Source organism: Lemur catta, chromosome 3 (assembly GCF_020740605.2).
Source record: "Lemur catta isolate mLemCat1 chromosome 3, mLemCat1.pri, whole genome shotgun sequence".
Classification (NCBI taxonomy): Eukaryota; Metazoa; Chordata; class Mammalia; order Primates; family Lemuridae; genus Lemur; species Lemur catta.
This window is the reverse complement of record NC_059130.1, coordinates 94,200,478-94,217,860: the sequence shown is the minus strand read 5'-3', so window position 1 is coordinate 94,217,860 and position 17,383 is coordinate 94,200,478. Positions and strand designations below refer to the sequence as shown.

Genomic DNA, 17,383 nt, shown 5'->3' with positions numbered 1-17,383 from the left:
GAAACATAAATAGTAGCAGACAGATTGGGGAAGAATACCAGAATTCAATGTATTGCCAAACTGGCAGTGAATTTCCCATCTTTCCTTCTATGTCTCATGTCTTGGACTCAGGACAGCCCAAAACCCAGGAGTAAACACCAGGGCATAACCAGAGCTCCAGGAAAAGACCTCTAGTTGTATCTCGGGTAGGAAAATGGTGGCTAAGTCTCAGACAGAGGGGGAAGTCCCAAGGGTTGTTTTTTCTTTCCTCTGTTCCCTACTGCCCCAGTCCCCGGGAAATCCCATGGTGCTGGTGGTGGTCATGGTAGGGACAGGGGCAGCAGTAGGGCCTTCAAGCACCTAAAACTGAGGAAAACTTCCTCTCTGATCAGAGGAGATACAGTACTGAGAGAGTGGGTTGCAATTTTGGTTGCTTGCTTTCTCTTTGCCTTCCTGCTGCTTGGCCCCAGATTTGGGCATGGCTCAGGAAATTCATGGCAGAATGTGGTAACTAAAGCCCCAGATTTCTGGCCAGAGGACCAAGAAGGGGAAGCCCAAGGAACCAGAAGGCACAGAGGAGAAAAGAGCGAGGTGGAGCTTAGGAAAGTAATTCCTTACAGTTATTTATGAACTCCAGGCTAACCTGAGCTGTGCATTCATGGATCTGATTCTAAACAACATACCAAAGACTCTCAGAACTGAACTAAGGGATAGACCACTGCCCAAGTCCCAGCCTGGACACTGGGTGGCGCACATAGAGAATTCAATGAACAGGCTTTGAAAATGGGGCTGACATTAAAACCACAACCACAGAAGGCTAGGTAGGAAACTTGCTGCCTGAACCCAGTCTGGTCAATTGTCTGCTAAACAAAAATATTAACATTTTCCACCGGATTTAACATGTTAACTGATATGTGAGTTGTATTTGACTCACACTAGTTTTGATCCCGGAGCCTTGTGAAGTATATGTAACTCACACATCTCTACCTTGGGAGCCACATGAACTATTTTTCAAGTTACATGTAACTCACACACAGAAAACAATAAAATATAACACAATTTTCATTAAATTAGAAAGGATCATTTTGTTTTTGAAGTTTTTGTTTTATTTTCATAATAAAACACTGTGGGCCTGAGGAAAAAATTTTTTTCATAGTGTGGCAGCCAATGTGTTAAACTAGACCCAGAGTCTCATAACATAATATTCAGAATATCTAGGATGTGAGCAAAAATTAATCATTAAATGAAGAACCAGAAAAATTTAATTCTTATGGGAAATCAGCAGATGCCAATGCTAAGATGACACAGATGTTGGAATAATCCAACAAAGACATTAAAGTAGCTATTATAAAAATGCTCCCCAAAGTAAAGGCAAACACTGTTGAAACAAATGAAAAGCTAGAAAGTCTTAGTAAAAAATGAAGAACTACATGGAGATATAAGTACAGAAAAAATATAGTAATTGAAGTTTTAAAAACCCACTTCATGAGTTCAATAACAAAATGGAAATGACAGAGGAAAGAGTTAGTATACTTGAAAATAAAGCAGTAGAAACTATCAAATCTGAATAACAGAAGAAAAAATTTTAAAAGTTGAACACAGCCTCAGTGACCTGTGGGACAATACCAGAACATTCACCATCCGTGTCGTTGGAGTTCTCAGAGAAAGAGTGCAATCCAGAAGAAATACTTAAAGCAAAAATGGCTAAAACTTCCCAAATTTGGTGACTAAGTGTGGTTTATCCTGGGAATGGAAGGATGGCTCAATGTTAAAAAAAGAAATATCAATGTATTATATATTAACTGTCTAGAGAAAAAAACCTACATGGTCATATTAATCGAGGAAGAAAAAGCATTTGACAAAATTCAGCATCCATTTATGAATGCTGATGAAAACTCTCAGCAAACTTAGAAAGGAATTTTTCAACCTGATATAGGGCATCTACAAAAGACCTGTAGCAAGCATCATACTTGATGGTAAAGGAGTGGCCTCCCCCTAACACTAGGAACCACTCCTGGAACCTAGCCAATGCAGTAAAGCAAGAAAAAGAAATAAAAAGGATACAGATTGGAATGGAAGAAATAAAACCAACCTTCTGCATAGATGACATGATTATCTACATAGAAAATTCCAAGTAATCTACAAAAAACTCTTAGAACTAATAACTGAGTTTAGCATCCTGTTTAATAGGACAGGATACAAGCTCAAAACACAAAAGTTAATTGTATTTTTATGTACTAGCAATGAGCAACTGAAACCCAAAATTTTTTTAAAAACCCACATTTATAGTAGCTCCCCCATACCAAAATACTTACGTATAAATCTAATGAAACAGTTATAGCATCTGTATGCTGAAACCATTTCCTCTCCCATTTTTTTCTTCCCTGTCTACCCAACTGTTCAAGCCACAAACCTAGAATCACCTTGATTGTTTCTCTTCCTTCACCCTCTCCCCCTTTTTCTATCTTCGCAACATGTCCTTATCCGGCCATTTCTTTCTGGATGGCACCACTGCCCAGGGTACCATCTTCTCTCCCCTAAATTAGGAAGTATCTCTGGACTGGTCTGTCTTTGCTCACTTGTTGCCCCCAGAGGTCCATTCTCCACATTGTAGCCAGAGTCATCTTTAGAAACATAAATCAGATGTCTTATTACTACTGAAGTCTCTCCATTGACCTCGAAGGCCCTATTTACTGGCTCCTACTTACATCTCCAATTTCACTTTAGTTCATTTTCCCTCACTCACTGCCCTCAAGCCACGTCAACAGTCCTGCTATTCCTGGAAGATGCCAGGTCCCTTCCAGCCTCAGGGCTTTTGTACTTGCTATTTCCTCTACCTAGACTGCTCTTACCTACTGCTTGTTACATGACTGTTTTTAGGCCTCTGTCCCAATGTCACCTCTGCAGAAAAGTCTTCCAAGACCACTTTATCAAAAGTAATCTACTTCCCTGATGCCCAGTTCTTCTCTAAAAAGCTATGTCTTCATTCCTTCTTGGCACTGATCCTTCCTTCAAACTATCATCCTATTTACTTGCATACTGTTAGTCGCCCCACTGGAACATAGTCTTCATTTGGCCAAGGTCCTTGTCTGTTTTGTGCATCACTGTATCACTGGTACTTAGAACAATGCCTGGCACATGACAAGGGCTCAATATTTGTTAAATGAAAAGTAGAAAATTCAGAACAAGAACGTTCATCACTTAATGAATACTTAAGGGTTAAATAAATAATGGCATATCCATGCAATGGAATACTGTGCAGTCATTAGAAATGATGGAGCTTTATTTTTATTGACACAGAAGATGTTGAAGATATTGTTGAGTAAACAAAACAAGGACAAACAGTATGTATATTGAGGCCAAATGTAAGTAAACTTAGATATGTGCATTCCATATAGTATTTATGGAAAGAGATTTCTGGGAAAATCATCACCAAAATGTTTGTAGTGATTAACCATAGGTAATGGAGGTTTCAGATGGTTCTTACTTCATTCTTTACACGTGTTTTTGCATTTGGATTTTTATATTGAGCATGTGTTATTCTTATAACTGGGAAAAATAGGTTATTTTTATTTTGGGGGGGACTCTGTCTTATTTTGTTTAATAATTGCTTGATTATTTATTTATCTCTAGTCCTGACTTTTCATCCAAGTGTTAGTCTTCTATTGACAAATATCAATATGGATATTAATTTGGATAGTTCTTAAGATCAACATGTACAAAACCAAAATGTCTCATTTCTTTAAATATTCAACAACTGACACCCAAACTCTTTCTCTTGATTTTATATTTCTGCTTTTAGTACTATCTCAATGTCAGTCACACAAGTTAAATATCTTCTGCCAATTAAACATTATTTTAAACTGCATAGCTAAATAATATTTTCATAAAAGTTCAAATATTACAGGTAAGGCCACTGTATCATTGACTCCCCTCATCCTAGTCTTATGTCCCAAAAAAAAAAAAAATTGCATATTATCTTAGTCCATTAAAAATACGTGTGTGTTTGTTTGTGTGTGTGTGTGTACAAAATACATAGTTTTGTTTGGGATACATATATTTAACAATTTATCTGGACATCTTTCTTTCAATGTTAGTATAAATAAATTCATCTCATCGTTTTAAATATTAACAGTATTTCATCTTCATCAAGCCATTTTAAAAACATCCCCCTCACATGCCAGCTCACATGAAATCTTTTTTACCTCAGCACTGCCATTTTATGTATCATTTGAACTCCCATTTTAAGGATGAGAAAACTAGGTCCATAAAGTCTATTTGACCTGTCTGAGGCTATTTAGCTGTCTGTGTAAAATCAGGTTGTAAAACCAGACCTGCTGACTCTCTGCTGGGTTGTCAGCTGCACCAGAGCTCCTTTATTTGCATTCACATTGCTGCTCGCCCAGCACTGTTCGGATGCCATGGGAGTATAGGCACCTTGAGAGAGAGATCTAATCAGAGCAACTATTCAACCAGTCTGCCCCTCTCTTTATCACCTCATAGCTATAACCTGACATCAAAATCCAAATAAAAGAGTTGGAATGTAATGTTCTTATTAACTTTCCAAAAGCCCGAAAAAAAATAATTGCTTGGTGAGTGTCTTAGTCTATTTGAGCTGCTATAACAAAATTACCTAGACTGAGTAATTTTTAAACAACAGAAATTTATTTCTCATAATTCTGGAGGCTGGAAAGTCTAAGATCAAGGCATCAGTAGATTCAGTGGTTGGAAAGGGTCCATTCATTACAGGTGGCACCTGCCATGTGTGTCCTCACAAGGCAGAAGGGGCAAATGGGCTCCCTCAAGCCTCTTTAATACAAGCATTAATCCCATTCATGAGAGTGGAGCCAGCATGAGCCAGTCACCATCTAAAGGCCCCACCCAGGCTGGGCGTGGTGGCTCACGCCTGTAATCCTAGCACTCTGGGAGGCCGAGGCGGGTGGATCGCTCGAGGTCAGGAGTTCAAGACCGGCCTGAGCAGGAGCGAGACCCTGTCTCTACTAAAAATAGAAAGAAATTAGCTGGACAACTAAAAATATATATAGAAAAAATTAGCCGGGCATGGTGGCACATGCCTGTAGTCCCAGCTACTCGGGAGGCTGAGGCAGTAGGATCGCTTAAGCCCAGGAGTTTGAGGTTGCTGTGAGCTAGGCTGACGCTATGGCACTCACTCTACCCCGGGCAACAAAGTGAGACTCTGTCTCAAAAAAAATAAAAATAAAAAAAATAAAGGCCCCACCTCATAATACTATCATGTTGGTGATCAGGTTCCAACATAGGAATTTGGGGGGACACCAACATTTAGACCATAGCAGCGAGTATTTATGCCTTATCTACCCTACGAGGTGGTAAGCTTCAGGAAGTTTAAGATAAAAACTGCAGAGCAAGCCACTGTTATTCCATTTCCTGTACCAGCTGCTCTTTCAACATGCTGTCCCTCCTAATCCCCCTGAAGCTTAGTGCAGGGTGCTCTGGCATGGCCTGGACACACTTGGTATCATGAATACGATTGAATTCACTGCAATGTTGGCCCCAGACATCTGCTATTTTCCCAGGACAGAGGGGAAATGAGTACGGTGTACTCTTTGGCTGCAGTGCGAGGGGGCCTCTACCCATGGTGAGAGGCTTCCAGGGCTCCTTCTATAGCCTGTGATTCTCCTCCTCAGGGCCAAGGAGGTTCTACGCTCCACCAGCTCCAGTAGCCCCACGTTGGAGAAGAGCTGTGCTGTTCTTGGATGGGGACTTAGAGTCACAGGGGACTCTGTGTTATCAGAAACGTCTTGCTAGGCCCCTTACCTCCCCCAACAAACACACCCATTTGGGGTTGGATTTTAGTTTGTGAGCTTTTAAGTTATTTTGCTGGTGCATTTAATTTAGTCTAGGTCAGTGGGTTTTTCTGTGTTTAGTTTATAAAACTGCTTTTCCTATTTTAGTTTGTCTTTGATTAATTGATCCCATGTTACAGTGTATTTCCCTGACTTGAGATGATGTGGGAGCTGTTTGCACTTTGGCCAGCCCCTCTCAGGCTTCTGCTGACTCGCATGATTCATGTGTGGCATGGCTGGGGCCTCCTGGCATCGCCCCTGGGGCAGGCGGTGGGAGGTACTAATATATAAGGCTCTCATGGCAGCTGCTCTCCTAATGTGACGGTCTGCTTTTCTTGTTTCCTCTGAGAGTCAGTGTGGAATAATGGAAAACAAAGAAACTTCAGAGTGAGACCCAGCTAGTCCACTTAATGGTTGGGGGTCTTGAACATGTGTTTCCCATCTCTAAGCCTCTGTTTCCTCATCTATGCAATGGAGATGATACCTGCCTCATAGGGCTGTAAGGATTAACTTGACAGTACTGAGAGTGGCATCAATACATAGTAGATGCTCAATAAATAGTAGTCCCCTCAGTCTTTCCTTCACCCACATGTCTGGCAGTCCATGTGGAACTAGTGCCAACTTCCTTCTCCACCCAAGCCGTGGCATATATTAATATTATGTATGTTTCACTGGAAACTGTACAATGTCATTTCTTAAGAAATGAGAGAACTATTTTGGTTAAGATAGGTCCGCATTCCATTTACTGCTATGCCCTTTGCACTTAGCAATTCATCATAGCCCAGAGATTGGAGCAAAGACCACTTTAAAGAAGATATGGAGGCAGAACTGCTTCTCTTGTGTGGGTGGACTTTTCTTGCTTGATGGGCTATCCTGCCTATGTGGCTTTTGTGAATTATAATATGAAACATTGTGATTTTCTAATAGAACCAAGTTCACAGTTTTATGCCATAAGATACTAAACTGTGTAATCTTCCTCAAACTGGTCCTCATGGGAAATGTTCACGGCTGTCATCAGTAGCAGTTATCTAATAAGCATCTGCTTTATGCCAAGCACAGTGACAGCTGATGGGAATTTGTGGTGGTTCTTTAAAATGAAAAAAGGAATTGGGTCACTCAGGACTGAAAATGCCAGTGCATGTCAGGCTCATAATGTATGGCTGTATTCCTTGAAATTCCATTCTGAGGCTCAGCAGCCAAAGGTGAGGCTATAGTAAGAAACCTGGCTTAGGGAATTCTCGAGAACGTTTCACTTTGTCCTAAAATAGAATCTCACTGCATAGCATGGTGCTCCCAACTGTTTGCACATCAGAATATCAGTAGAAAGTGATAACATTGTATGCCTTACTACAATAAACAGGAGGGGGCTTGGAGCTATCTAAATAGGGCATTGTGAAAACATTTATAATTGTTTTATGTTATAGAATTGTGATGAGCAAAATGAAACACAAAGTATTATGAAATATATTAAATGTTGACTTGCTATAAAATATAAAAATAAATCTTTTCAAGTTTTTAATTAAAAACTTGAGCTTGTTTTGGTGCTCATATATTTTTATATCAGGTTTTTTGCCTGGGAAGGCTTCATGTAACTCCTGTCAAGACTTTAATGATGCTCAGTTGTTATTATCAAAAAGAAATTTTGCTCACAAATAACTGATAAAAAATGTAAAACTGTTTTTGCACTCAAGTTTACAATGGTTGAAATTATAAAGAATCCAACAGCTCTTCCTTTTCTTTAATTAAAATTGTAATGTTGAAATTTCTTGCAATAGAACAAACGAATTTCAAATCCAATCTCACTTTTTTATATAAAGTATTTTAAAATAGCGTGAAGCAAAATGTACATGAATTCTTAGAGCAGTCACCCTGCAACTGTCTTGGAGATCATAAAAGGCTACATTAGCTGCAGATATGCAGAGGTATTGTGATGACAGGTGTTTTGATCTCTACCCGGAACTGTGCCCCACTGGGAGTTCTCACCTGGCCTACCTGTCCCTGATCAGCAGCCTCTGGAACAACACTTTGCTCCATGAGCTCCAGGAACGCATCCTCTTCCAGCAGCTCCATAGGCTTCTGTGTCCGTGGGCAGTGGTGGAGTGCTGAAGTGGGTGTCTCATGCTCACTGCTTCTGGGGACTAGACAGTGTCCCATCAGATCCTGCTTTGCTTGGGCTTCCCTCACTGGAGCCCCAGCCAGAGGGGCTGGCCCCCGTGCTTTGTCCAGCCACCCCAAGGGCACGTACCAGAACACATTTGGGAAGCTTTGATGTCCCTGAGACCTATGAGATGAGAACTGGTTACAGATCAGGTCTATCTGCAAGGTGAGGAAATGCCTTCTTTCCTGACCCTGCCATGGGTTTGTGCCCCTCAAGTAGGAATGCTACAGTTATTACATGCTAGAGGCATTGCTCTAATGGTAGTGACAACCAGGCCTCTTTCTGAGACAGAGGGTCTGTCAGTCTCTTCCTGAAACAGAAGTTAAAAGAGAAACTTGAGCTTTAGAATCACAGTTTGCAAAGTCTGTGGACTCCTGGGGAGGTTCCCCAGGATCATTTCAGGGAGTCTGTGAGGTCACAGCATATTTTCATAATACTACCAAAATTTTCCTTGCCTTTTTTCACTGATGATTCAAAAACAGGGGTGGGTAGAACTTCCAGTGCTTTAGCATGAATGAAAGCAGCGGCACTAAACTAGGCTAGTAGTCAATTGTTGCATTCTTATGGCCATACACAGCTTTAAAAAAGATCAGTTTTACTTAAAATATCCTTCATGAAGCAGTAACAATTATTAAATTGATTGGATTTCATCCCCCAAGTACACATCTTTTTAATACTCTGTGTGGAAGTATGCATAAGACACACTGTTGTGTACCAAAGTACAGTGGTTGTCTTTAGGAAAAGCACTTGTGTGATTGTGTTGCCAGCTGAACTAGGTACATTTTTCATGGAACACCATTTTTACTTGAGAGAACAACTGACAGACAAACTATGGTTTGTTATACTTTGGAATTTGGCAGAAGTAACTGACAGTATTTTGTTGCCAGTGATAAAATGTGAGCATTCAAGTGAAAATTAGAATTTTGGGAAACATGTTTCTACTTGATAGCTTCCCAATGCTTAAATTTTAAATTAAACTAGGGTGGGGGGTTGGCCCTATGTTATGGCCTGACTAGTGGTCAATTTTGATAAATATTCCCTCCATGCTTACAAGGAATGTGCATTCTCCATTTATTGGATGCAAAGTTCTCTGTGTGTCAGTCCTAATTTAGTAATTGTTCTGTTCAAATCTTCTCACTGATTTTGTGAGCCTGATTTTTCAGTGTTGTATGTGTTTCCTATGATGATGATAGTAGACCTATTGTATATTTCTCCTTGCAATTCTTGTTCATTTTGCTTTATAGAGAGGTTTCATTATGTGGTGCATACGCACTTTGATACATGGCTTCCTTTTGTTTATGTCTAGTTTCTGAACCTTCTAGGAGTTTATACGAGCTCTTCATTTTTCTTCCAATGATTTACATACATCTTTTGCTGTAACTAAGAACACTGACTTATCCCTTTGAAGTGGCAATGGAAGAGTTAATGGTTAATTTCAAAGACATCTGAAAAAGCACTTTATGCTTTCACAGCTCTGACTTGGTGCAGGTGCAGGAGGAGAAGGGCAGAGATTTGCATCACCTGTGTCACTCCCACCTGGATCCGGGCAGAGAATACACAAGTCCTCCTTGGTCGCTGCTTTTTGTAATCCTGGGCTTTCCAGCCTGGCTGAGGCAGGCAGCTTAAGCCACCAGACTAAACATTTCTTGTTGACTACACAGCTGCTGGCTTACTGCTTTGATACCTGGGAGGGGAGTATCTTCATGTGCTGGGGGAGCTGGATATGAAGGGCCATGCCTGCTGTGCCTGGCTGACTTGGGATTCTTAGTCTTCTGTTCTTAGTACAGATCTGGGATCAGTGAGCTGCTGGTAAGACCTGGACTTCCCTGCCAGCCACCCCAGGGGTGAATTGTCCCTGAAGTGTTGGTATACTCAGAATAGCATTTCCTTTATAGAAGCCAGATTCATGTGCAGCAGCTCCAGGAACACATTCGTAAAAAGTGAGACGCTCTGGGATCTGTAACCTTGCCCATCCCAACAGTAGAGAAGCTCTGCTCCTGTATTCCCAGAGCATTATGCCTCTGCCTTCCTGGTTGCTTTCTTTTCTGGTTTACACTTCCTAAAGATTGTGCTTAAGCTTTCCTGCTAGTCAGGGAACTCTGTAAGGAGCCGCACACAGATTAGATCATGAGTAACATGAATATGTGGCTGGGGCTGAGAGTAAAGCACTTAACCAGTTAAGATCCTTGGTTGGGATGGCAATGGGCAGTCACCAGGGACTCAGGAAGCTCAGGAAATCTTTGTAAAGAAGGCTACATTTCAGGCCTTATAAATGATGGGAGGGAATTCCTTTGGCAGGAACTGAAATAGGGGATGTGAGGGACATTAAATAAATAGGGCAGCAGACAGTTGTGCCTAAGAAGAGCCAGGGGAGTCTTTCTATGGGCAGGTGACTACAATGTCATCGATGGGCTGGGAGCCAGGAATGGCCAGAGCAAGAGCAGCACCGCTGCCAGAGACAGGCTAGTGAGTGGGAGAGGTGGCTACTGCTGCCACTGCTGCCACCACCGACATTGCCCCCTCGCTGCAAGGGGTGGAGGAAGACAAACGACCCAGGTCTCAGGGCCACTCATTAGACTCCGTTGGTCATTTGGTCATTCCATTCATTCAGCATATATATGGAATACCAACTCTGTGCCAGACCCTGTATTAGGTGCCAGTGATACAGAGGTGAGCCAGAGACTCTTAGGAGGACTCCAATATGTATGTTAGGATTGTTTAATTGTGAGCAACAGTAACTGACTTAACTTTTTTTTTTTAAAAAAAAGAATTTACCAGAAGAACATGGGTAACCACAGATTAAAAGCCAAATATCCAGTCCTAAGAAAGAACGTAAAGGACAGCTCTAGGGATCTAGATTGCAGGAATAAGTGGCCCTGCTCTTCAGCATACAGTTTTTTTCCCTGATGTCACTCAGCTTAGGGGAGAAAGAGTCCAGCCAGCCGAGCTTTTGTCAAGTGCCTACACTGTGGACACGGATCCCACTGGCAGGGCCACCACTTGCTGCAGTGGGAGAAGAGCAGCTCCCTGCAGGAAACCCAAGAGGCTTGTTTCTAAAAGGACAAGTGACAGATGGGCACTGCAGGCTCATAAGTAAGTTCTGTAAATTTGGTGGAGAGGACAGATTAAGTGGCATTTAAGTTAACAGGTTAGATCAGAGACGGCGGTGTTCGTTCAACATTCACTCAGCATGACATGCATAGCATTAGGTGATGCAGCTGTAAGGAAGACCAGAAAACCCTTGGTGGAATTTCTAGACTAGCAAAGGAGAGGCACCAGTCAAATAGTCTAATAAATGTGTAATTATACACTGTAATAAATTCTGTGAGGGGAAAGCACACTGTGTCACACGAGCAGGTGAGGGGCATGATCTAGACAGGAAGGGCAAGGGATGCTCGTATAAAGAGGGCCTTTGTACTAGGGTCTAAAGAAATGAGCAGGAGTTAACCAGATAAAGAAAGAGGTGGCTTATTCAAGAAACTGAAAGAAGGCCAGCCAGGCGCGGTGGCTCACACCTGTAATCCTAGCCCTCTGGGAGGCCGAGGCGGGTGGATCGCTCGAGGTCAGGAGTTCGAGACCAGCCTGAGCGAGACCCCGTGTCTATTAAAAATAGAAAGAAATTATATGGCCAACTAAAAATCTATATAGAAAAAATTAGCCGGGCATAGTGGCGCATGCCTGTAGTCCCAGCTACTCGGGAGGCTGAGGCAGTAGGATCGCTTAAGCCGAGGAGTCTGAGGTTGCTGTGAGCTAGGCTGACGCCACAGCACTCATTCTAGCCTGGGCAACAAAGCAAGACTCTGTCTCAAAAAAAAAAGAAAGAAAGAAAGAAAGAAAGAAGGCCAAAATAGCCAGAGCACAGAGCACAAGGGAGAAGATAGTGCAATATAGGGCTGGGAAGGTAGGCAAAGGCCAAATCATGAATTTCCTTGTTGATTGCAAGAGTATCTATCAAATTGAGCTTTGGTGGTGGCTGCATCCTGAAGGGTGAGTGAGTGTTCACCAAGTTAGCAAGGTGAGTGAGGCCACTGTAGAGGAAATAACACCTGCAGTAGCTCTCTGGCATAAAGGCTGCCTAGAAAGGAGTGGCAGAAGACTAGGCTGAGAAGACAGATAGGTTGAGGTTGCCACGTCGTCTAAGCAACAGCAAAGACTCAAGCAAAAGCAATGACAGTGGTATAAGGAGGAGGGTCTGTATTTAGAAATGAGAAACATAGGGTACACCAAAAATTTCTTTCTTGGAGAACTGGATGATAATGGCGTTATCCAAAAAAAAAAAAAAAAGAAGAAGAAGAAGAAAGAAGGAAAGAAACCAAGATTGAGTGCCTGGGAAATACCTGGTGTTGAACCTGGCCCTTCACAGAACAGGTGTCCACTAGCGTTTTGTGCCTTGGGTATTTGGTTCTGTTCTGTGAAGCAGTTGAATCACATTCTTTTCTAAGGGCTGTCTGTCTCCGTGGTCTAGGTCTGGGGATGCAGTCTGCTAGTGTCAGCAGTGGCTTGACTTCTGTGACATTTTCTGCTTTTCTTTTCTTTTTCAGAGTATGATCGGTTGGGCTTCCTCCTGAATCTGGACTCCAAACTGTGAGTAGCATAAAGAGGTACCTTGGCTCTGTGGTAGAGGGGTCTGTGACAGCTGGGGTCTCTCTCGGAAGGGTCAGCTCTCATCAGCCCTGTGGTCATTGGGACCTCTGGGTCATTGGGTCCCTGGGGCCTCTGTCTACAGAATCTTTGCTCATGTTACAGTCTGCAGGGGCCTGGAGAGGATGGGATAGTGTGTACAAACATAAGGCCTTAGATTTGGCTGGCACAGGCAGCTCATTATAGAAGGCAGCCACTGCCAGGAGTTTGAGGGTCAAGGAGGCCCCTGGAAAGGCTTCTCCTACAGGGTGGAGGACAGTTGAGTCACAGCAGGAGGCAGTGGCCTCTCAAAGATGCTCTGCTACCTGGCATGCACAGTCTTCCACGTCAGTCCCCTGTCTTCCTCTCCAGCTTCAATGCCAGTCACTCCAACCACAGGTGAGCCCTCCTTTCCCCCCTGCCTTTGCATGTGCTTGTTATCTGTGTCCCTTTCCTTACTAGACCACTTGGAAATCTCAAAGACCAGTTCCTCCCCACACAAAATTGTCTCTTCCTCTATGCTTCCTTTGAGTTTTCTACCTCTTGTTACCAAGTATCTCTCTAGACTGTAACTGTGTAATAATTATTAATTTATTAAGGGCATAGACTCAGAGCCAGGCAAAGCTTGGTTCAAATCCCAAATTGCCATTTATTCTCTTTGTGACTTGAGGCAGGCTACTTAGTCATTCTAAGCCTCAGTTTTGTCTGTAAGATGAAGACAATATACATACTTCACAGAGTTGTTGTAAGGATTTAATCAAAATGATTAATTCATAGGGGACTGTCAAGTACAGAGTAGCTAATCCTCCCAGGATCCTTCCCTATTCTGGCCTTCGTGGTCTCTCTAGTGCCTAGATAGTTCTGGCATTTGTTTGTTAGGTGCTCATGGATGGATGGGTGGATGGTGGGAGGATGATTCTGTACTTCCCTACTTGACCAGCAAGCCTTGGGTTGGAGCTCTATCTGCTATGAGAGTTTGAGCCCTGTGCAAGACCACTCACATGGTTGATACTCAACAGGGGCTTGCAAAACCACCTTGCTACCTACTGTGACTCTTTTCTGTTGTTATTCATCTTTGTGCACCTATGTCCCCTGTCCTGTACCAGAGAGACATCATGAAAGATGAGAATTGCGTCTCCTTCCTTTCCTCCCTTGCCTCAGGCCTTGTCCACAGCTGCTTCTGATGGTGATGACCACACCGACATACAAGACATCCAACCAGGGGCTGTTTGGCTTTCCCATTGAATAGCCTGGCATCTGGCCCCTTTAATTGGCATCTAGCTTTTTGGCTCTGGTGCCTCACACTATGAGTTCAGGCATTGTAACTCCCAGCTTTTATACGTCACGGAGGCAGCTACGAGGGAAGAATGGTCTGCTCTTTCGACCAGGCTAGTAGAGAGATGTCAGCCACATGTTAACATCTTGGGAATGGGGCTTGATTGTGCTAAAAAGCCACAAGCTTCACACTTAAAAATTCTTAATTTAGTGCCCTGGGCAAAAAAACAAATCAAGTGTAAGCCATAAGCAAGTGAAATGTCACCGGAATAGAAGAGATACAGTAATTACCAAGTTGAATCACATTGATGAGCAAAAGACATGTTATCTTGAACATATTAACTATAGTATTTAAACTGTCTTCAACGGTATAAGGAGGAGCATGAGGAGGACACTCCTGCCCTGCCATCCTGGCTGTTAGGTGGTGCAGAGTAGGCTATTGTGTAGCTTTCTGTTGAGTACCAAGCTGGTTCCATGAACCATTTGAGTCAGCCTGGTCTTTAGCACAGTGAATTAGCTTGGCCTCATTTGATTTAACTCACAATCTAAGGTACAAACTAGTATTTTCCTGCCTCTTGCTATAGAGGCTTGTCCAATCCAATGATGTCTTGAGAAGAAAGCACAGATATATGAGAAAGGTTTTTACCTGTGTCCAGGGAGAGGCTTCTAAGGTAAGGATTCTACTTTAGGGGGCAATTCTTCAGGAAAGTTCAGATCTCCCCTTACGGAGTCTTTCTCTGGTTGTGTTGTATTCTATTTCTGATGTACAGGAAACGATCAGAACTGAATTTGAATTCTGCCTCTGCTGCTTAGTATTACATAACCTTAGATAATTATTTTAGCTTTCTGAATTCCAGTTTTCCTTTATGAAAAATGTAGACACTAACACTCATTTCCTATGGTTTTATGAAGAGTAAAAGAAAGGGTTCTTTAAATTATGAGTAAGTATACAAATGTAAGGCATTCTTTTTATTTATCTTGATTGCTATTTATTTAGCTTCTTGAATGTAAGAATTCATATGTTCTGGAAAATTTCCAGCCATTTATCTCCTGAAATATTGCCTCTGCCCAGCTCTCTCTCTACTCTTCTTCTGAAACTGATTACATTTTAGACCTTTTCCTTCTAGCCTTCTCTGTTAACTTGTCTTCCATGTTTTCCATCTTTTGATCCTTTCCACATTAAACTGGAACCCAAAGGACTCAGCATCAGGATAAACTAGAACTAAATCTGCACCCCTAAGCTGGGACTGCAGGAAGGGTTACCATAGTTTTGAATAAATCAGGGCAAAAAGTTAATTAAAAAAAAACAAAAACGTTGATATTTGTTGCCAGAGTTCTCATCACTCATGTGATTTAAGGAACCTCAAGCCATGAGTTTAGTTCAAGGTATTCCAGACTGGCAGTGCCGCCAAGCACCTGGCAGAAGCAAATGCAAATTCTCTCTGGAGGAAGACATATGAATTCTTCAAAAATAACTTTACAAGGAAATAAGCAGTTTACAGTAAAAAATTACAACACACAAGGAAACAAGTTGCCGTTAGTGAGAACCACGAAAAACAAAAAACAACAGAGGAGGACCCACAAAGATTTCTGAAATTGGAATTACCAGACATAATAAAGCAATTATATATACTGTATTTAAGGAAATAAAAGACAAGTCATGCCACTACACTCCAGCCTGGGCAACAGAGTGAGACCCTGTCTGGAAGGAAGGATGGAAGGAAGAAAGGAAAGAAGGACAAGATTGAACTATATGCATAGAATAGGGAACTATAAAAAGTAAAATATCAGATTTAAAAAACAATGAACTTCCAGAGTTGAAAAATGCAATGAGAGAAAGAAATAAGAGGCATCCAAATTGGAAAGGAGGAAGGCCAATTGTCCCTATTTGCAGACAATATGATCTTATATATAGAAAACCCTAAAGACTTACAAAAAAACTCTTGAGAGTAATAAATTCAGTAAAGTTGCAGGATACAAAATCAGTAACATTTCTATATACAAATGAACTAGCTGAAAACGAAATCAGAAAGGCAATCAATCCCATTTACAATAGCTACAAAAAATTAAATCAAATACCTAAGAATAAATTTAACCAAGGAAGTGAAAGATCTCTGTAAGCAAAACAACAAAACACTGATGAAAGAAATTGAAGAGAATACAAACTAATGGAAAGACATCCCATACTCATGGATCAGAAGAATTAATATTGTTAAAATGACCATAATACCCAGCACAACCTACAGATTCAGTGCAATCCTTATCAGAATACCAATGACATTCTTCACAGAACTAGAAAAAAAAAAAATCTTAAAATTTGTATGGAACCACAAAAGTTGCTGAATAGCCAAAGCAATCCTCAGCAAAAAGAGCAAAGCTGAAGATATCACACTAGCAGACTTCAAAATATACTACCAAGCTGCAGTGACCAAAAGAGCATGGTACTGACATAAAAATAGACCCATAGACCAATGCAAAAGAATAGGGAACCCAGGAATTAATCCGATTTATAGCCATCTATTTTTGACAAAGGTACCAAGAATACTCATTGGAGAAAAGACAGTCTCTTTAATAAATGGTCCTGGGAAAATTGGATATCCATATGCAACAGAATGAAACTAGAGCCCCACCTCTCACCCTATACAAAAATCAATTCCAAATGGATCAAAAACCTAAATGTAAGACCTGAAACTATAAAGCTACTAGAAGAAAACATAGGAGAAATGCTTCAGGACATTAGTCTGGGAAAAGATTTTATGAATAAGACCTCAAAAGCACAGGCAACAAAAGCAAAAACAAACAAATGAGATTATATTAAACTACAAAGCTTCTGCACAGCAAAGGAAACAATCAACAGAGTGAAAGACACTTACAGAATGGGAGAAAATATTTGCAAACTATTCATCTGATGGGAGATTAATATCCAGAATATACAAGGAACTGAACCATCTCAACAGCAAAAACACAAACAATCCAATTAAAAAATGGGGCAATGATCCAAACATTTCTCAAAAGAAGACATACAAATGGCCAACACATATGAAAAAATGTTCAACATCACTAATCATCAGAGAAATGCAAATCAAAACCATAATGAGATATCATCTCACCCAGGTTAGGATGGCTATTATCAAAAAGATAAAAAATAACAAAGCTGGTAAGGATACAGAGAAAGGGGAACTCTTATACACTGTTGGTGGGAATATAAACTAGTAGAGCTGCTATGGAGAACAGTATTGAGGTTTTTCAAAAAACTACAAATAGAACTACCACAAGATCTAGCAATCCCACTCCTGGGCATTTATCCAAAGGAAAGGGAATCAGTGTATCAAAGTGACATCTGCATGCCCACGTTTATTGCAGCACTATTCACAATAGCCAAGATAAGAAATCAACCTACGTGTCCAACAACAGATGAATAGATTAAGAAAATATATGGTATATATACATAATGGAACACTATTCATCCATCAAAAAGAACAAAATCCTATCATTCATGGCAACATGGTTGGAATTGGAAGAAATA

General features: G+C 41.2%; 1 protein-coding gene across 3 annotated transcripts in view; it reads left to right on the top strand.

Moving 5' to 3' along the window:
* The window catches only part of ST3GAL3 (ST3 beta-galactoside alpha-2,3-sialyltransferase 3), a 174,362-nt gene that overhangs the window by 65,146 nt on the left and 91,833 nt on the right, over nucleotides 1-17,383 (top strand). For all 3 annotated transcript variants that reach the window (XM_045545635.1, XM_045545636.1, XM_045545637.1), the window contains one exon: nucleotides 12,504-12,546. In XM_045545635.1, the coding sequence (XP_045401591.1) occupies nucleotides 12,504-12,546 (43 nt within the window). The remainder of the gene's footprint in view (nucleotides 1-12,503; nucleotides 12,547-17,383) is intronic.